The sequence below is a fragment of the Equus asinus genome, chromosome 17 (genome assembly GCF_041296235.1).
Source record: "Equus asinus isolate D_3611 breed Donkey chromosome 17, EquAss-T2T_v2, whole genome shotgun sequence".
Taxonomy (NCBI): domain Eukaryota; kingdom Metazoa; phylum Chordata; class Mammalia; order Perissodactyla; family Equidae; genus Equus; species Equus asinus.
The window spans coordinates 31,436,170-31,456,624 of record NC_091806.1 but is presented as its reverse complement, the minus strand read 5'-3'; the positions used below and the strand labels follow the sequence as shown (position 1 = coordinate 31,456,624).

At 48.8% G+C, this 20,455-nt stretch overlaps 1 protein-coding gene and 1 pseudogene across 1 annotated transcript; both read left to right on the top strand.

Moving 5' to 3' along the window:
* The first annotated feature begins 456 nt into the window (after positions 1–456).
* On the top strand, positions 457–1,892 carry PRG2 (proteoglycan 2, pro eosinophil major basic protein). The gene is given in 3 exon segments (XM_070487238.1): positions 457–514; positions 1,123–1,439; positions 1,779–1,892. Coding segments are annotated over 3 exon segments (489 nt in total).
* Positions 1,893–2,659: 767 nt separating this feature from the next.
* LOC123275666 (equilibrative nucleobase transporter 1-like) lies at positions 2,660–20,243 on the top strand (annotated as a pseudogene).
* Positions 20,244–20,455: the final 212 nt, after the last annotated feature.

Below are 20,455 nucleotides of genomic sequence, written 5' to 3'. Positions count from 1 at the left end.
GTGAAAGGTCTCCTTTTCTGGGGAACCAGAGATGCACATGTGGCTTTTTGAGCTCTGAGGAGGGAACCTACTTTCTAAGTGCTGCGTGGCCTAGGAAGGCCAATAATCATTGTTTCTGGATTCTCTTTGTTTCAGAGACTGTGAGGGGCTTATTAAGTACAAAACATAAAAATAATATTCCCCTCTTCACATTCAGGTCCACGGGAAAGCCAACCTTGTCTACCCCTCATGGTCTGCTTCATTCTATTCAGAAAGAAGTGCTAGCATCCTGGAGAATCAAAGGCTGGGCTCAGCATTAGCTTTTCTGGCCCATCCTGGCTTCTGTTCATGCCTGATGTTTCTTTACCTCACTCCCAATGTCCCCTAATGGTGTGGCTGTGGGGTGTGTGTGTGTGTGTGTGTGTGTGTATGTGTGTGTTTGACAAACTATGTTACCCATTGCAGGAAAAAGCCAAGATGAATCTCTCCCTATTTCTGGCTGTTCTATCCGGGGCAGTTTCAGCTCTTCATCTGGGTAAGTCTCCTTAGTCTTCAGTCTTTCTTTCTCTTCTGCTCCTTTCTAAAGTCTGCAGTGTCAGAGTCACAAAGCCACCTCTTTTGCTGGCCATCCTCTATTGCAAGATGTCTGCATTTAAAGGAACAGAGACTGTAGAACCTGGAGTTAGAGGGACTCCTCGGGGCATCTGTATATCTGCAGCCTCATTTATACTATGACATTCTCAATTTTGTCCTTTATACATAATGCCCATGATGATCACCATAATGACTTTCTTTTACTTTGAGCTCACCTAGTGTACTGTGCTAAGCATTTTGTATGCATTATTTCCTTTAATCCTCATAGCATCCCCATGAGGAATGTAGTATTGTATACGCATAGTGCAAATGAAGTAAAGCTAGTAGATGATGGAATCAGTACCCAAACCCACAAGGGCCTGGTGCTGAGTCCTTGATCTTCACCCCATGACCTCATGTGGGAGGCTAGGTTATCCTCATGGAGGCTTGGTTCTAGGTTCCTCTCTTTCCAAGCATTCTGATGGCTAGGGCAAGAAGGGAACTGTCCTTGGTTCTAGAGAGGAACAGGAAAAGATGTGAGGGGGTGCAGTTGGACTTTCTCTCTGCCAGGGACTGAAACATCCAACTTTGAGAGCCCCTTGGGAGATGAGATCCTGCCTTAGGATGGGGAGATTCCAGACCACGGGACAATGGAGGATCCTAGGGAGGGACTGACGCTGCTGGAGGAAGAGGAGGAGGGAGGCTCTGGAGGTGAAGATGCCCCTGAGGAAGAGGGGGCTGTCAAATCAGTCTCAGCCCTAGAAGAAGTGGACAAAGACTTTCAGTGCCCTAAGGAAGAGGATACAGTCAAACAGGTGAGCATCCCTGGATGCAAGACCTGCTGCTTTGTTGTGGTGGTGAGAGCCATGACTTTTAGTCAAGCTCAGGTGAGTGGCCTGTGGCTGAGGCTGAGTCCAGGGGTGGGAAGGAAGGCAGGGAGGGGATGTCCCCAGCCTCTGAGTCACTGTTTATTTTCCTCACTGAGGACCCTGGGGGTGTCAGCAGGGGCTGAGGCTCACAGAAGTGTTAGAGGTGGGTAAGAGAGGGTAAGAAGTGAGGGTCAAGTGGAAACAGAAGTTACATTTTGGTCTCCAGTCTTCAAATGGCTGTGTGATTGGGTTGGCGAGTGGGGGAATGAATTGTGGAGACTTCAAGACCCAGGGCTAATGTCATGTGTATTCCTGAGGAGGGGTACCCCATTTTTCCTCTTTTATCCTGCCTTGCAGTATACTTGGCAGAGGTGCTACAGGGGCAAACTTGTCTCTATCCATAACCTCAACTTTCCCTACCACATCCAGTGCTCAGCCAGAAGTGTCAGCCAGGGTCAAGTCTGGATTTGAGGCATGAGCACAGGCTGAGTAAGAGGGGTCCAAGATTTAAATGGGGAGCCCCTTCTGACCCAAGCCTGTGCTCAACATGCTGCAAATTTCTTTGTGCTTCTGCTCTCTGATCCTCTGAAGAAATAGGGAGAGTTGGACACCTGGGCACGATAGCAAGGTGGCTGCCTAGGCATCGGGAAGAGCCAAGGCTTTAGGTGAGTAGGTTTGGGTTCAAGTTCTGCTCAGCCTCTGACTGTCTGTATGGCTTGGGCAGGACTATGAGCCTGGGTCCTCATCTCTAAAATGGGGTTGAAACTCCTGTCCCACCTCTTGTTAGGGCCAGAAGGATGAGTGTGTCACGAGGATGCATAGAATGTGATGGTGCTGATCACTGTGGATCAACATTTTGGTTGACGAAGACTGTGTCCATGATGGTCCAACAGAGAAGGCAAATGCCCAGCAGGCAGCAGGAGGATCAGACAGGGACAGTTCCAGCTCTACCTCCTGCTTTCCCTTTGCCTCATGCTCCAGCACACCTTCTCCCTTCCTCTCTCCTCTAGGGCAGCTGCCAGTGCTTGTACTGGGTTGATGACAGTGCCTGGAAGATTTGGCACTGGGCTCTCAGCCAGCCCCTGGCCTCTGGTGGCTTCTGTGTGTCCATGTGGAACCGAGGTGATGTGGAAGTGGGGATCAAAGATGATAAAGCATGGGAGGTGGGAGGCTTATGGAGGTGGTGCTAGGAAGATCTGGACCCTCCATGGGAGAGGCCTTCTGGATCTTCAAACTTCATGTCCACTGAAGTGTGGTGGCTGCTGGAATGTCTTGGCTTTGTAGGCATCCTCTTCGGCTGGGTGTCGCTGGTGTTTGTCTTTAAGACAGAGCATTACTTTGAGGAGCTGTGTGAACCAAATGCCAGGCTGACGGGCAATACCACGCTGATGAGCATGCCATGGGATAGGCTCATAAGGGAGTGATGACTTCTCTAGGAGGCTGAGGCTGGTTCTCACTTGGTGGGAAGGGGTAGGGAGGACTCCATCCCCTGCCCACCCTGCCAACCTTTCTACAGTGAGAGAAAGGGGGTGTCAGCCTCCCCTGTCCCCTACCCCTCAACCTCAGTCTAGGAGGTTCCTGGAGAGGGAAGTACTAGCTCCTGAGGGGTAATTAGAGGCAGCCACACTTCAGCTCACCGAAGGGAGAACTTTCCACCAGCCAGCTGTCCAAGACGGGAGAGGCTGCTCTGGAGGGGAGCCAGGCTGGGAGCCCACCTGGCAGGAAGGCTGGGCTGAATGGGAGGTTGGCCCACCCACTCTGGCTTCTGAGATCCCCCTTTCTGGCCTCCAGACTGCAAAGCCCAGGATGAGAAGTTCTTGCTCATCTTCACCCTGACATCCTTCGTGAACAACTTCATGACGTTCCCCACCGGCTAACTCTTTGACAGTTTCAAGACCACCATGGCCCGCCTCATAGCCATGTAAGTCCAAAGGCCCAGTCTTGGTGGAGATGAGCAAGAGGAATTCTTCTGGCATTAGCCTCTCTTGGAGGGAGTCTCGGGCCAGGTAACTCGGCAGCCCTGCCAGGCACTGCCGCAGCAGCTGTGTGAGAAACAGCCCAGAGTGTGAAGTTGGCTAGACCTGCTCTCTTCCCACACCCCTACTTCCCTTTCCTTGCTTCCTTTGTCTGCTAGGTGTGAATGTGTGTTCTATGTGACAGGTTTTCTGAGAGGGCTGGCCTGGGCCCGGGGTTATGAAATTAGCAAAACCTAAAAATGTCACTTTGACTTCATCCCGGGGACCCTTGTTTATAGCTCCTACAAGGCCTCATGGCCAGGTTGCTCAGACTTAATTGTCATCTTCCTCACCCCCGTCACTCCCCAGAGGCTTAGCCAGTGAGGTCTCCTGGGACCTGCAGTGGTGGGATATCAGGTCCCCTGGGGCTGGAGGAAAGGCAATGGGGTTTCCCAAGCAGATGAGTCAAAAAGGCCAAGGACTTGCTCTTGCTCATCCAGGGTGCCACTCCAACTGGCCTGGGTCAGTGATAAGCTGTGCCCTGCTGGGAGCTGATAGAACCCAAAGCAAGCAGCCCCTGGCATGCTTGTGAGAGATTAGTTGTCAGAGGGACTGGAGGGCCGGCTGGGCCAGGAAATAGCCAGGTCCCTTGGTCTTTAAGTGCTTGGCACATAATGACTTTATCTCGTCTCTCTTGGTGTTTGACTCCCTCTCCTCCTCTTCCCTCTCCTCCCTCTTTTCCAGCCTCCATGTGTTAAGAAAAACTCAGTCTTCCTTCCTGTGTTTCTCCTTTACTTTTACGCACGATACTTCACACCCAAATGTGTGTGTGTGTGGGGTGTTCCCTCACCAAGCCGTCCTGCCACAACAGCTGAGTGACCTACAATTTAACTCAATTCTGACCTCATCTTCCTGGAGATAGAGTCAGATCCCACAGGTAAGGGCTCAGTTCCACGAGACTGCCCCCACTTCAGACACCAGTCGCAAGTGGTGTGTTCCCTGGTTACTCACAACTTCTGTCTGACTTGGCTACACAGCGGAGGTTCCCATGACCACCTCCCCCTTGGGTTCGATTATTTGCTAGACTAGCTCCCAGAACTCGGGGGAAAACTTACTTACATTTACCAGTTTATTAAAGGATGTGATAAAGGATGCAGATGAATGGTCAGATGAAGAGATATGTAGGCGAGGTCTGGGAGGGTCCTGAGCCCCGGAGCTTCTGTCCCTGGGAATTTGGGGTGTGTCACCCTCCTAGTATGTGGATGTGTTCACCAACCCAGAAGCTCTCCGAACCCTCTACTATTGGGGTTTTATAGAGGCTTCCTCAAGTAGGCATGATTAATTACTAACTCCATTTCCAGCCCCTCTCCCCTCTCTAGAGAAGTGGGGAGCAGGGCTGAAAATTCCAATCTTCTAATTATGGCTTGGTCTTTCTGGTGACCAGCCTGTTCCAGGAGCCATCCAGGAGCCCACCCAGAGTCACCTCATTAGAACAAAAGATGCTCCTAGTGCTCTTATCACTGAGGAATTTGAAGGATTTTAGAAGTCCTGTGATAGGGACTAGGGACAAGGACCAAATAGATATTTCTTATTCTAAATCACTATATCACACAGGCACTACTTTTATTACCCCATGTCTTATAAGACCCCCAAACTGCTAGAAGATCCCCATAACCTTTGGATTGTGGTTCTATAATCACAGAACCCTGGAACTTTAAGCTTGGGTTCTAGGTCAGTCCAATCATTTCCTTTTATACAAAAGGCCACTGAGGCCCAGAGAAGGGCAGTGTCTTGACCAAGGTCACACAGCGAGTAGGAATTAGGACTGAAGGTTTTGATTTGTAGACCAGACACTAACCCCTTTCTCCAAAAGATTGGCCTGTTGGGACTCCCAGGTGGGAGGGCCTTCGCTCCACTCACTTTGTCTCTGGCCAAGCCCAGTAATCTTCTCCTGAACTCATTGCATCCTTAGCTGAGTTCATTGCCCAGGATTTCCCAGTCTAGCCTTGGACCTTGAGAGGAGCCAAATACCCTCATTTGTGAGGTCAGGGCCACATATCAATCACATCCGGGCTTCTGGCACCTGGCTCTGAGCCTGGGGTCCAGAGGCATCCATGCCCATTGGACCCCAAGGCTGAGAATGCACTCTAGTGCCAAATTTGGAGATTGGGTGAGTAGAATTCTTGGTTTTGTCCCCCAGGTTTCCTTTTCCTTGACAACATCCTCCATCCCCTGTTCTGTGTTTCAGATTTCTGTACACCACTGCCACACTCACCATAGCCTTCACCTCTGCAGGTGAGTGCTGTCAGGGGGGTGGGAGGGACACAAGCTCAGGGGCACCTGCTGGGTGGGACAGTTGCCGAAGGTGATGGACAGGACACACTGACCCCCCACGGTTATCAGAGAGCCACAGACTTTGAGCTTGAAAGAATCCTTGAGAGAGTTATTACCGGTCTATGAAAACAGTTTCACCTACTGAGAAATGCAACAAATAAGCACAATGGAGGGATTGCCTCAGAGAGAAGAATTTGTTCCAAAGATTACATCTTTCCTCTTCTATGTCTTAAAATGGTCACTCTCTCTTATTTCAACGAAATGATAATATGAATGACAGTTGCTTTTGAAAATATCCTTACTTAGCAGGTCAAAAGTTGACAATCCTAGGTAGTCAAAAGTTTTCTTTTCAAATTTTACTGGTCTATAAATGTATAAAATTCCCAAGTCTAGGAATTTCAATCTGGTTTATTCCTGCTTTCTCCCAGTATGCAGAGGAGAAAACTGAGCTAGAGAGAGACCTCTTGCAAAGACTTGCCCAAGGCCACAAAGCAAGTTAGTGGGAAGTGGGCTTGGGGTCTCCGGCCGTGCCCTCTCCTAGCATCTTGGTTATGCTGGCCAAGAGATGCCTTCTAATATTTCTCCACAGCATCAGATTGCGCGGCTCAATTTTGGGGATAGGAAGTAAAAGTACATAACTGTTGTGTGTGTAGTCCTTTGCTGAAGCCGTATGGCATCATGAGGTCGTCTCCATTTGTGCTCCGTAAACACGGGCTGAGCGTCTTTGATCTCATGAGATAGCCTGGCACCTCAAGCCAGTTATTTAAAACCACTCTCCTCATCAAATCAGCTTTATCTTATCTAAGAGCCTGTAAATGATTTTTACTTGCTGCATGTGGCGGTGGTGGCTAGTTATGTTTGACTCACCTTGTGAATCATTTGAGCAGCTGTTGTCCCTTCTTCCATAAAACGGGGCTTTTGGTTTTTGGAAAAAGTGTTGGGGCTACAATGACCCAATTGTGAAAGGAATCTCACCCAACCTTAGGAGAGTGCATTAGGAGAGAGGTACCTTTTATAAAGACAGAAATTGAATGGTAAATGGCGTGAATAGTCTAAAATGAGCACTTTAAAGTGCTTCTCAAGGTATAGAACAATAGTTACTTCAGAGGACATTAGGAGGTACAACCATGCCGCGTTACGCACTGAATCGTCTGGTGGAAAAATCATTCTTTTTTTATTTCTCTTTCAGTCCTCTGATTTCATGAACGAAAGTCTTGACATGGGGCCGGTATGAATTTAACACTATGGCAGGAGCAGGTTTCAAGCTTGGAACGTTCTGAGGGCAACTGCATCTAGTTACAATTTAATAACATTGTTTTCCTTTCATTGTATTTATTTTTACTATTCCTTTCTATTCTTGACAAGCAACATGAGTTGCTTTTCATTTACAGTGGTGATACAAAGTTTCCTTTAAAAATAATAGATTTCTTTTGGATAAAAGGGAGTCAACGTAAAGAAAACATTTTAACAAATAATAGGATGGGCATGGGTTATGGCCCAAATCAGGAAAGAAGTCTGTAGTTTGGAAAGACTAATTTGTTAAGGGCTCCAAACTCCTGGCATTTTAGTTCTGTTATCATCAAACACTTTCCAGACCTATCATAGTAGTTTGTTTGCAGGTCAGTCTGTTCAAGGGTAGGAAGTATGCTTAACCCATCCTTCATTTCCAATGCCAAGCACTATGCCCCATGAAGGAAGTGCTCAAGTTTGATGAACAAAGGAAAGAGTCTGTCCCATTTTCTCACTGAGGTCTGCCAACACCCCATAAGGCAGCAAGAGGAGGGACTGTTATTCCCATTTCACAGATAGGGTCACTGAGTCACAGATTCAGTATCCAACTCAAAGTCATGCAGTGAATAAGAAGGTGGGCTTGGGGACGGAATCCAGACTTCTCTCCCCACAGTGTCAAGGATGAATAGAAGGGGCTGTTTGTGGTTGAATGAGAGAAGGGAGCAGTGGCTTCACTTCGAGTCTATCTGGAGACATCCAGGTCTGCCACAGACCAAGGACCATCTTTGGTGGGGAAGAAGGTGGCTCAGGAGACCTCTGCAAGAACATCGGAGGGAGCCTTGACCTCTACCGTAAGACCTCGAAGGATGCTAGAATTAGGGCCCTGAGCCCGGGATTGTGGGGAATTTGGAGCAAGTAGGAGCCAGAGTTTGGGGTTCCATGTTTGGGTTGCAGTATGATACTGCCCCATCTCTGGTTTGATTGTTCCAGAATCAGCCCTGCTGCTCTTCCTGGCCATGCCCATGCTCACCGTCGGGGGAATCCTGTTTCTGATCACCAACCTGCAGGTGTGAGCCTGCCCTCATCCCAGGCACCTGGCAGGAGGGTGGAAGGAGGGAGAAGCACTTTTCTACATTGGCTACCTTAAATGGGGTTGGCCCAGGCCAGGGTGGTAGCTCCTGGGGTGGAGGGTGAGTCTGGGTATCACGAAGGCCTAGAACATGCTGGGTGCATAGGAAATATTTATTTCATGAATAAATAAGTGATTCAGGTTGGTCACATTCTCTCCAGGTGGGAAACCTGTTTGGCAAACACCGCTCAACCATCATCACTCTCTACAATGCAGCGTTTGACTCTTCCTTGGCAGTCTTCCTTGTCATCAAGGTAAAAAATACGGGGCCAGCCCATTGGCCGAGTTGTTAAGCTTGCATGCTCTACTTGGGCGACCCAGGGTTTCGCTGGTTTGGATCCTGAAAGTGGCCATGGCACCGCTCATCAGGCCATGCTGAGGCGGTGTCCCACATAGCACAACCAGAAGCACTCACAACTAGAATATACAGCTACGTACTGGGGGGCTCTGGGGAGAAGAAGAAGGGGAAAAAAAAAGAAGATTGGCAACAGATGTTAGTCCAGGTGCCAGTGTTAAAAAACAAAAACGAAAACATAAAAAATAGTAATAGCCAACATTTATTGAGCACTAATATATGCCAGACACTTGTCTTGTGAATTTTACATGATTTCTTTCCATCAACCCTTCTGCAGCTAGAAAACATGAGACTTGAACTTGAGCCCAGGCCTGTCTGGTTCTAGAGGCTGAGCTTGTAACCATTAAACTCCTTCTTCACACTCCTGTAGGATTTTTGCACGGAGGCTAAGGGAAGTCACGGCCATGATGTGCCCGGGCCAGCGTTGGGCAGAGGCTTGGGGCCCTTTGCAAGGGGGTGTTTGCGCCTGTGCGCTTCTGGGTTGGACAGGGAGGTGGGGGGTGGTTCGTGGGAGCAGCAGGGGCAGACACAGAGTCCTCTCCAGCTCTCCTGAAGGCCGAGGTTAGTGATCAGGGGATGGGCTGTTGCCAGTGCTATTAGTAGCCCACCTAGCAGCCATTCTCCCTTCTTCATTGCTAACATTTCATCTGGGCAGTGGTGTTTCCAGCCCAGGGGATGAATCCTGATTGATCTCAGCCAACTGAGGCAGTCCCTGTCCTCCTTGCTAATGAGAGTAGAGGTGGGCATATTCTCCAGTCCTTGTTAGTGAGGTGAAGGGGTTGTATTCACGAGGACTTTAAGGATATTTCTCTCCTTGTTGGAAGATGAAAGCAGAGCCAAAAGAAAGCCTTCCTTCTTGGTTCCCCTTTCCACCCTTCCTCTTTGAATGTTGTGGCAACTGTTTGAATGTTTGAATATAGCTGGATGTGTGACAGCCATTCTGTGATTATGAGGAAACAAACTGGAGGACAAAAGCTAGCAAACTAAGGATGAATGAGTGAAAGGAATAAAAGAATATGCGCCCTTGACACCCGAAGCCGACCAACTTGGGACTTCCCTCTGGGCTTTGTGTTAGGCCAGAGGCAGCTGGCACAGCCTGTGGGCCAGGGGCAAGAGAAGAGGATCTCTGGGAGTCACCATCCAGATATGAAACTATCTTAGTAGTGAGCACCTGGGCTTGGAGGGTCGCCCACAGGCTGAACCTTGGGGCACATATTCAAGCCTTCTACCGCTCGTGCAAGAACCGCTTTCCAGGTTCTTCCTCCTTCCCCTGGATGTGCTTCCCTTTCTCTCTTCCCTCTTTCAAGTTGGAAGGAGAGAGAGCGTGCCAGAGCAGGAGCTGGAGATCTCCGTTTACTCTGACCTTGCTGCTGCTTACTCTGAACTTGAGCAATTCCTTGTGCCTCTCTGGACCTCAGTTTCACCCTCTGTAAAGTGAGGAGGTTGGGCTAGATCAATGGTTTTCAAACTGAGTGTCGAAGAACACCGAGGGGTTCCCTTTGATGTTATGTTGGTCACCAAGGAGAATAAGGGAGAGGCTGACAGGGCCACTCCCCACTGATACGTTTCATAAGTGTAATTTCTGTGTAAAATTATGTTTGAACAAAAGGACTTTGCTGCCATTAAAAAAAAAAAGGCAGCAGGCTGGAAGATCTCTGAGAAACTTCACTTCAATAGGAGGCTCTATAAGACTGTGGGGATGGATAATACGCTGCCTCCTCTGCTGCTGGTTGGGCCCTGGGGTGACGGGGAGGCTATGTGTGTACGAGGTGTAATTAATTAGCTTCCAGGGTGGAAGGCAACAGCCTGTACCAAGACTCATTCTTAGAAACTGGGGTTCCAGCTCCTGCTTCTTACCCGGACTTTTCTTTGGTGTGGTAAAATCTATAGAATAAAATTTACCGTCTTAACCATTTTTAAGTGTATGGTTCAGCGGCATTAAGTTCATCACATTGTTAGGCAAGCAACACCACCATCCATCTCCAGATTGAACTCATTTCAATCTCGTGTAACTGAAACTCTGTCCCCATTAAACACTAACTCTCCAGTATCCCACCCCACCCAGCTCCTGGCAACCACCCTTCTGCTTTCTGTCTCTGTGAATTTGGCTACTCTAGGGACCTCATCCAAATGGAATCATGTAGTAGTTATCCTTCTATAACTGGCTTATTTCACTTAGCATGATGTCCTCAAAGTTCATCCATGTTATAGCACGTGTCAGAATTTCCTTACCTTTTTTGTTGTTGTTGAGGAAGATTGGCCCTGAGCTAACATCTGTTGCCAATCTTCCTCTATTTTATATGTGGGACACCACAACAACATGGCTTGATGAGCAGTGTGCAGGTCCATGCCTGGGATCTGAACCCACGAACCCAAGGCTGCCAAAGCAGAGCATGTGAACTTAACCACAATGCCACTGGGCTGGCCCATACACTGACTTTTTCCCCTCCTTTATCTGCAGCTCCTTTATGAACAGGGCGTCAGCCTCAGGGCCTCCTTCCTCTTCTTCTCTGTCTTCAGTGTCTGGCATGTTGGGCGCACTTTCCTCCTGCTGCCCCGGGGGCACATCCCCTACCCGCTGCCCCCCAACTACCGCTATGGGTAAGGACTATGATCTAGCAATTGTGGGCCCGAGCCCCCCATGTGACCTGGGATGGAAGCAGGGGATGGGAAAGTCGTGGTCACAGTAGGGCAGAGGAAACCTGTCACAGGAGAGGAAGACCAGAATGGGTGTGTCAGTTGGCAATTGCTGCATAACAGACTACCCCAGAACTCAGTGGCCTGAAACCTTAAGCATTTATTATTTTTCCTGGGTCTGTGGGTAGCTGACGAGTTCTACTGATCAGGGACAGACTTGGATGATCTTGACAGGGCTCATTCTTGCCTCTGATCATCTAATGGGCTAGCTAGGGGCTGGCTTGTCTAGGATGACCTCACTCACACGAGTTTTTTTCTGGAGGTCATTGGGGGTGACAGGGATGTCTGGGACACCTGGCTCTCATCCTCCGACAGGCTGGCTTGGGCTTGTCCATGTGGTGCTTCCAGGGTTCCGAGAGAGAGTGCAGAAATGCACAAGCTCTCTTAAAGTTCAGGGCTGGAATGAGCACAGCGTGATTTCTGCTGCATTCTCTTGGCTGAGGCAGCTCACATGGCTCAGTGAAGATTCAGGGGATGGGGAAATAGTCAGAGCTGCAAAATTCCATTGCAAAGCATGGAGAACAGAGGAAGTGAAGAAATGTGACCCTTTTTGCAGCTCTTCCCCACAAGCAGTAGAGGGAGAGCTTTCATTTGTTGCTCACTTACTATCTGCCAGATCCCACGTGCTCTCTGATTTCATCTCACCATGATCCTCTCAGATAGATGGGCTTATCTCCATTTTCCAAATGTGAAAAATGGGGGTCGCAAGGGTTACATCTGAGCCATGTTGCCACAGCCAGGAAGAACAAGAGCTGGGATGTGAACTCAGCCTCTCCTACTCTTCCCACGCCTCCAGTGGTTCCCAAACTTTGCTGGGTATCAGAATCACAGAATCACTCGGAGATCTTCAAAAAATCTGGAAGCCTGGCTGCCACTCCCAGACACTCTGATTTAACTGGTCTGGCTGTGACTTGGGCTTCGGGGTTGTTAAGAGGTGATTTCACTGTGCTGTGAAACGGGGGATCCTCTGCACTATTCCATTCAGCCTGAGACTCAGGCTCAGCTCACAGCCCTTGGGCTGGGCTGAGGGGACTTCTGTTTCCACAGCCTGTGCTCTGGGAAGGACAGCAGGGAGGAGGAGCAGAAGACAGTGGAGTCCAAAGAGCTGGAGGGACAGTCGGAGTTCGTTTCGCCAAAGGAAGGTGAGCCCTGCTGGTGAACCCAGCTCCCTACAGAACCTGGTCTTCGTGGCGACCGACCTGGTCCCTCACCTCCAGAGCTCCCCTAGAGACTCAATCAGGAAAGGTCAGGTGGAGAAAGGACCTGTGGGGTCTTCTCGACCCCCTCACTTTATAGAGGGTCCAGACAGGGGCAAGACTTTCGTTTTTCTCCTTTCTGTCCCTCTCTTCTTTCTCTCATGTCATTATCACACTACCCCCTGAATTCCATCTTCCATCATTTTCCTTCCTGTCCCCTGACTCTCCAGTCCTAAGTCTGCCTTATTTGTCCCCATTTCTGCAGGTCTCCTGGGTCTGCCCTCTCACTGTTCCATTTCCATCACCGCCTCTGTTGCCTCCTCATCTCTTTGGGTCTTTGGTTACAAACATCACAACCCCTGCTGGCTGAATTAGAAACAAGAACAGGATTCTGGGAAGCTCACAGAATCAAGGGAAAAATGAACTTTCCAGGCTCCAGGATGAGCAGGACCAGATTACGCCTGGGGGTCCCAGTCGAAAGTCACAGCTAGTCTGCCTCTCTAGGGAGAACGATCGGATTGGGCCACCCTGGCTGAGGAACAGAATGCTTAATTCACAGGCCCATCTGGACCATGAGGAAAAGGGCAGGGGAAGATTTCCAGAAGAAACCCAGGATCCTGGTACCGAAAGAGAGGGGATGCAGAGCAGCTGAGACAACAGCTGTCAGCCACTAACCCACATCTCATGTCTAACTTTCTCCTTTCCATGTCTTTTTTTCCACCATCCTGGCTGAGAAAGATCAGGAAAGTTTTAGTGCAAGAAGTGTCATTGAAATCAGACTGTGAAAGACAGATCAGATTTCAGTAGATGAGAAGAACATGGGGAAGGTCATTCAAGGTGGTAGGGCCAGGATGACAAAGGCATAGAGGTGAGCATGTGCCACTTGTGGGCAGCTCAGAGAGCACGCCGGATGAGTTCTGGGAGGTAAGAATACAAGGTGAACGTGGACCTCAAACTGTTCCATTAAGGCCTCTACACTGTTGTTCACCCCAGGGTTCCACTTTCCTTGTAATTCATGCTCAGATCCTCCTTTCTCCATCAGAGTTCCAAGATCCAGGGCAGCAGAAGGAGCTCCACTCTTTCTGGAGCTACGCTTTCTCGCGGCGCTTTGCCTGGCACCTGATGTGGCTGTCTATGATACAATTGTGGCATTACCTCTTTATCGGCACCCTCAACTCTCTACTCACCACTTTGGCCAAGGGAGACAGGGCACTAGGTATGTGGCGGGGCTGGGAGGCATCCCATCTGTGCATCCCAGTTGGGGACTTGGAACCTCGAGCGGTGCGGGGTGCTAAGCCCAGTAGGGCTATGTGCTCCAGAGAAAGGTCTGAGCAGGGATGTGGGGAGGACGATCAGGCAGGGCAGGGTGGGTGGGTCCCCTCCTGTAAGGCAGTCCTGGAAATCTCTTATCTCTCAATGCTTCTCTGCCCTCTGCAGTCAGCATCTACACAAATGCCTTTGCCATCACTCAGTTCTTTGGAGTGCTCTGTGCCCCCTGGAATGGCCTGCTCATGGACCAGCTTAAACAGAGGTACCAGAAGAAAGCGAGCAAGACAGGTGAGACCTGGGCTCGGGAGCATCAGGGAACCAGGAGAGGAGAGATCATTTATCTTCATGCCCATCTTCTCTTTTGTTCTTAATCTTTTTCTACTTGCATCCATCCGTCTATCCCTCCATTCATCCACCCACCCATCCATCTGTCTGTCTAACCACTAGTCGCTGAGTGTCAGTTATGGGCCATACGTAGATCCAGATTCAGCAACGGACAAGACAGATACGTCCTTGTTCTCAGTGTAGAGAGTGGAGAAAGGAAAGTCATTAGGCATTACAATCCATGAAGGAAACCCACAGGGGGCTGTGGGGACACAATAAAGGCACACAGCCTGTTCCAGATGAGGATGAGATCGGTGTATGGGAAGGCTTCCTGGAGAAAGTGTCATCTAAGCTGAAACCTGAAGGATGAGTCAGAAGTGAGGAGATGAAGAGGAGGGCCCTGGGAGAGTGGCCCAAGAATACGGTGGGCTCAAAGTTGTGAAGGAGAGAGGGAAACGTTGAGGACTCCGAGGACTCCCTTAAAGGGATTCAATGACTGGCTGGAGGTGTATTGGTTAAGTTCAGCACTCTCTGCTCCGGTGGCCCAGGTTCGTGGGTTAGGATCCCAGGTGTGGACCTACACCACTCATCAGCCATGCTGCGGTGGCAACCCACATGCAAAATAGAGGAAGATTGGCACAGATGTTAGCTCAGGGCAAATCTTCCTCAGCAACAACTAAACAAAACAAAAAAACAGCAATTCAGGCTGGCCAGGGTACAAAGGAGTATGGAAGGGGCTGGAGAGAGAGCTGTGAGAAGGGACAGGCTGTGCCCCATGCCGAGGAGCTTGGACAAGCTCCTTGGACATAAGTCGAGGAACAGAGGGGTGCTGAAGTATTTTAACCTGCAGGGGTTGGGGATGGGGAGGGACAAAAGTAGAGAGTAACATTTCTCCTATGACTTTCATCTACACCCCTCCCTGACTCCCCTGCCCTGCTTCTCCTACCCTGCTGGAGTATTCTACAGCAAATCTCAGTCATCAAACCATTTCATCTGTAAATACCTCAGTTTGTAGCTCTAACAGATAAGCCTTCTTTTACTTTAATATCACCATAGTATCATTATCACATCTACAAAAACTCCTCCATGATTTCTTAATACCATCTACTATGCACTCTGCTCAAATTTCCCTAATTGTCTCAAATATGTCTTTTTACAGTTGATTTGTTCAAATTAAGAGCCACACACTATATTTGTTTGATGTGCCTTTTATGTCGTTTTAAATGTATAAGTGTCGTCTCCCACATGCTTTTTGTCCTTGTTTATTTGTTGAAGAAATGGGGTGATTTGTTCTGTCACATTTCCACATTTTGGATTTGGCATCCTTTTGGTGTCATTTAAAATGTTTCTTTGGGTATTTCCTGTAAACACACAGGTTGGAAGCTGAAGGAGCCTCAGTTTAATATTTTTGGCAAGAGTAATTCAGAGATGGAGCTGTAGGCTTGCTAAGGGCTCCCGTCAGCAGGCCCCTGGTACCTCTTGTCCTGTTCTTATCATGTTAAGATCGATAAATGGGCTCAGACTTTGTCAGTCTCATCCACTTATTATAAAGTTTCCCAATGGCTGTGCGTCTGATGATTGTAGCAGCCATTGATGATCAATGCCTAGACCCATTATTTTACTAGGGTTGCCAACTCGTGATTTCCTGTTTCCATCTTTCCTTCTGCTTTCAACAGCGAGAATTCCTTTAGAAAGAAAAACTTCCCCTTACTAACTATTTCGTTACCCTGGCATAAATGCTTGGTTTTTCTTCTTTTTACCAGTTTTGAGAATAATGAAGTGATGCCCTAGCAACCTCCAGGGGTGACTACCCATTGTTTCTCTTTCAAAGTCTCATTTTAAATATACTTGATGTGTTTCAATCCATTTTCACCACGATTCTTTTTGATGTTCAAATCGTCACATCTTTGGCCATTGGGAACTTTACCAATCCAGTATCTGTGTCCTTTAGACATCATCCTGTTAGTTTTAGAGAGTGTCTTTACTTTCTAGCACAATGAGACGTTGACGTCCATCTGATCAGGTATGTTTTCCTATCCCAGACCTGAAACCAGCCATTTCTCCAAGTAACGCTGAGTCCCTTTAATGGGAAATGGTATTTAAAGACTGTAGTCTGGATGCTAGCATTTCTAATTCTCCTGGGTTATCATTGCTTTTGGGCTTTGGATAGAATTAAAGCGTACATAATTTTTTGGAAGAAAAAATACATCATGAATGCCTAATAATGATACTTTAATTCAAATTTTACTTCCTTAATTTTACATTCGTATCTCTTTTTCTCTTCCTCTGAAAATCTTGGTTCCTAACAATACTATACAGACACACACACATAAAGTATTTTAAAAATATGTTTTATATATTGTCACTACTTTTAGCAATATCGATATTATTAATAACAATACTGTTGCTGAATGCTGTGCCTCTCTCTCTGTGTCCTTCCGTCCTTCCTTCCATTCTCCTCCTTAGCATATATCCCACAAGAGGATGTACAGTCAAATTACTGTTTTAAGAAACACCAACTTGACATAAAGTTTTGTTCATTGGTTTCATTTCGTTCCTGATTTTGGAGGATTGCTTTGCTTGTTCTCTTCCTATTATTTTAATTTAATTGAATTTTTAAACATTTGTATATCAAATATTTACATTTTCCCAAAGCCAAAACCATGAAACAGCATACATTCAAAGAAGTTTAGTTTTCCTCTCTGTTCCCTGCACCCTGTCTTTAGGCAATGATCTTTTCTTAAAGACAGACTATATAGACATAATTTCGCTTTCAGATAAAGGCCACATACTGCACGCCCTGTTCTGCGGTCTTCCTTCTGTGTGACTCTCTGTCCCGAGGATGCTCCCCAGCAGGGCCTTCTCCTCACTCCTCTCACGCTGCCTAGTCATCCATGACGGGGCTGCAGTACAGCCAGGACAGCTGTCCCTCCGGATGGCTGTTTGGATCACCCCTGGCTTTTGTTAGTACCTGTCGTGCTACACAGACTGCCTGGCTACAGGTTGCATGGGCCAGAGCAGGTGGCCCTCTTAGGAGGCCACTGCAATCTGTGTAATCTGTGAGTGAGTGATGGTGGTTTAAAACTAGCATGAGTTGGTGGGGATGGAAAAGAGTGGATACATTTGAATGATAATTAGGAGGTGGCTCATCAACATTCATTGATTGACTGGAGATGGGGCATGTGGGAGAAAGAGGATTCGAGGATGACCCCCTGAGTTTCTGTCTGGAAAGTTAGATGGATGGTGGCTCCTCCCTTTACCCAGATCTCTCTTGCCTCCTTCCTGCCCTCCATTGTGCCCGCTTGCAGGCAGCCTCTCCTCTTCCCTTTTGGACCAGGTTTCTCAGCCTCGGCGGTAGCCCTTTGCTCCACGGTTCCTTCTCTGGCCCTGACGTCTCTGCTGTGCCTGGGCTTCGCCCTCTGTGCCTAGGTCCCTGTCCTCCCCCCCAGTACGTCACCTTCATCCTGCAAGTGATCAGCCGCTCCTTCCTCTATGGGGGCAATGCTGTCTTCCTGACCCTTGCGTAAGTGGGCTTGGGGTGTGTTATATAATGGGGGACACTTGGGGCAAAGGGAAGTGTGCTGGAGGCACAGAAATAGGGAGGTGAGGATGGGCCTGAGATGGTCAGGTGATGGTGACAGGGTCTGGGAGCAGGTGTAGAGGGTGGTGCCTGGAGGTGAGGCTGGCCGGAGGAGTAGAGCTTTCATGTACTTGAGCCTTCGTATCAGCTCTCCCTCTGCCTCTGTTATCTATCTGGTGGACTCTTCTTCACCCTCCGAGGCCCACTTCTGTTCCAACACTCCCAGGGAAGAGTTGGAAATAAAGTGTCTTGCCTTATTTGTGCTCTGGGCACTCTATTCCTGCTGCATTTGATGGTGCACACATCATATGGCATATAGTGATCTGTTTTTGTGTTCATCTTTTTCTCCGAACTTCGCTGGGGTGCAGCTTGTGTCTTGGGCCCTGCTGTTTTCCCACTGTCAAGCACAATAACTTCTCTGTGTTCTGTGGTTTGAAAGCCTGACCAAAGGCAAAGGGGAGAGGGCTGTGTGGGTGAGGGTGGGTGAAGGCAGGTCGAGAACAGGGGAGTTGTATGCAAGTAGCTGACAAAGGCCCACCCAGATCAGGCCCTGCTTGGAGGGTGGGTCCCTGAGTCTCACTGGAACCCCATTTGTCTCTCTCCCAGTTTCCCTCCGGAGCACTTCGGGAAGATCTTTGGGCTAGTGATGGCCTTGTCAGCCACTGTGTCTCTGCTCCAGTTCCCCATCTTCACCTTCATCAAGGGCCCCCTCCAGAATGACCCATTCTACGTGAGTATTGTGGGCCTCAGACCACCAAGGACATCCAGATCGGGGTGACTCAATGGGCACCCAGCAGGGGGCGCCCAAAATCTGGCTGAGGTATTTCCTGCAGGAACATTGCTGCACACGGGTATATCCTTGGTGCTGCTTCTCAAACTGGGGTCAGTGGGAGCACCCTGCCTTGTGCTGTGGGTACCTGACACCACAGGGCTATCATGGGGTGGCTGCCCAAGGGGCCCACATTCTTCAGAGATTTGGGAAGAAAATATTTTTTTATGTGTGTGGAGACAAGTAATCATATTCTGGAGGAGAACGCAAAATCCTCACAACGATTCATGAAAACCTAAGACTTCAAAGATATTTCCTGCTTGCGATGAGCACAGGCGGACCTTGGCCTCGGCCCTAGGGGTGCAACGTGCATTGGATTCCACAGCACACATGAGTGGCAGGAGGTTTGTGCTCTCACCCCTGCATCCCCACACCACCAGGGAGGTGGGTGCGACTCTCCAGCTGTTTGAGATACAAGAAACAGAGGCTCAGAGATTGGGTTGTGTGACTTCTATGTTCAGAAGCCCACAGCAAAGGAGCAGAAGTCCTTTGACTTTGAATTCAGTGTTCTGACCACTGCACAGCCCTTTAGCCTCATTTTAAAAAGATCAGCAAAGTATAGAACAGGAGTTTAAATCAGTCATTGGGAGGGAAAAAAAAAAAAAAAAAGCCCTGAACTGAAAGACTGAGGAGAATTACTTGGTTGTGATATCGGAGCACCCTAACTGAGTATTCAGAAGATATGATGTAGCTCTCGTCCCTCCGTCAGTTTCCTGAGTGACCCTGAGCTGGTCACTGAATGCCGCCTGGGCCTCTCTTTCTTCATCCATGAAATGGGCACAATATCCCTCCCCACCTGGCTCCACAGGGCAGAATGAAAAGTAACGCAGAGTCCTTCCTCCAGGGCACCAGAGTGTCTGAGTGGAAAGTGGAAGATAAACTAGGCGGAATTCTGGTCCCCTCACTGGTCATGGGCATTGCTCAGAGTTCCTGGACTTCACCTCCCTCCTTCCTGTCCCCCTCCAGGTGAACGTGATGCTGGTGCTTGTCACTCTTCTGACGTTCATCCACCCCTTCCTGGTGTACCACGAGTGCCAGCGGAAAGAAGGCCCCCCTGGAATCGCTTAGTTTGGAAGCCCTCCATTTTCAGCTCTGTGGATGCTTTTGCTAATCTTCCCCTACCTTTGAGGAGCCCGTATCCAGAAAGTCTTTGCTCACTCAGGCTACTTGTATTAAGCGGACATTACCTTTTTTAAAAAAAAAAGAAGACACGTAACTGCTAGCTGAGACTTCTGATAGGCAAGAAAAGAATTTCAATGCCAAGCTGATTGATACCATACAGACCCAAAGCAAAAGCTTGTGGAAGATCTCCTTAGTCCCAGAGCAGGACGCACATGGCCTTGGCAGACCCTTGACCCGAAGGGACGTGATGTGATGGGAGAGGAGGTGTGTCACCTGCTTCTCTAGGCCTCTTTGGCCCTGAAGCCCATGTGTGCCTGGGCCCTGTACCGCCAGGTAAATTTCCAGGTGGAGGGTGAGGTTGTCATGGCCTCAGCTATGCCCCCTGGCATTTGGAGGTGGTGCCCAGCTCTCCCTCAAAGGCACAGCCTTGGTTAGAGAGTGGCAGTGACAAAGGCTTGGTTAGAGAGTCTTGGGAGACAGAGGAGAGATGGGGGGGGGTGGGGGCCCTGGGCCTGAGATCCAGCTCTGCCACTGATGCTGGAGGCCCTTGAGCAGACCCTCCTCTGGGCTGAGCATCAGTTTTCCCATCTGTAAAATGAGAGTGTTCTGGAGTTGGAGGTTCTTTATGAAGCTAACATTCTAGAAGGTTTTAAGAGAAGCGGTAGAGAATCAGGCCACCCAGAGAGCCTTGGGTACCAGCTGGCCTGCTCTACTGAAGGATTTCTGACAAAGCCTCTTAGGAATGTTTTCCTCATCAAGAAGGGAGATGATGATTAACTTTGGGAATTATATAAAAATGTTCTCGGGAGAAGAATTTGTAGAACAATAAAGTCTTTCTTCTTAAGGCAACTACTGTTTCACCACTTCAGGTTTTGGGGTTGTTGTGTGCGTGTGTGTGTGCTCCTGCCCCATGCCGCAGCTTCCTGGGGAGTGGACACAGCAGTGGAGTCCAGGAATCTGGCTGCAGCATCCTGAAGTGGCAGCTGGACCCAGAGTGGGGTAGAAGCCTTCAGA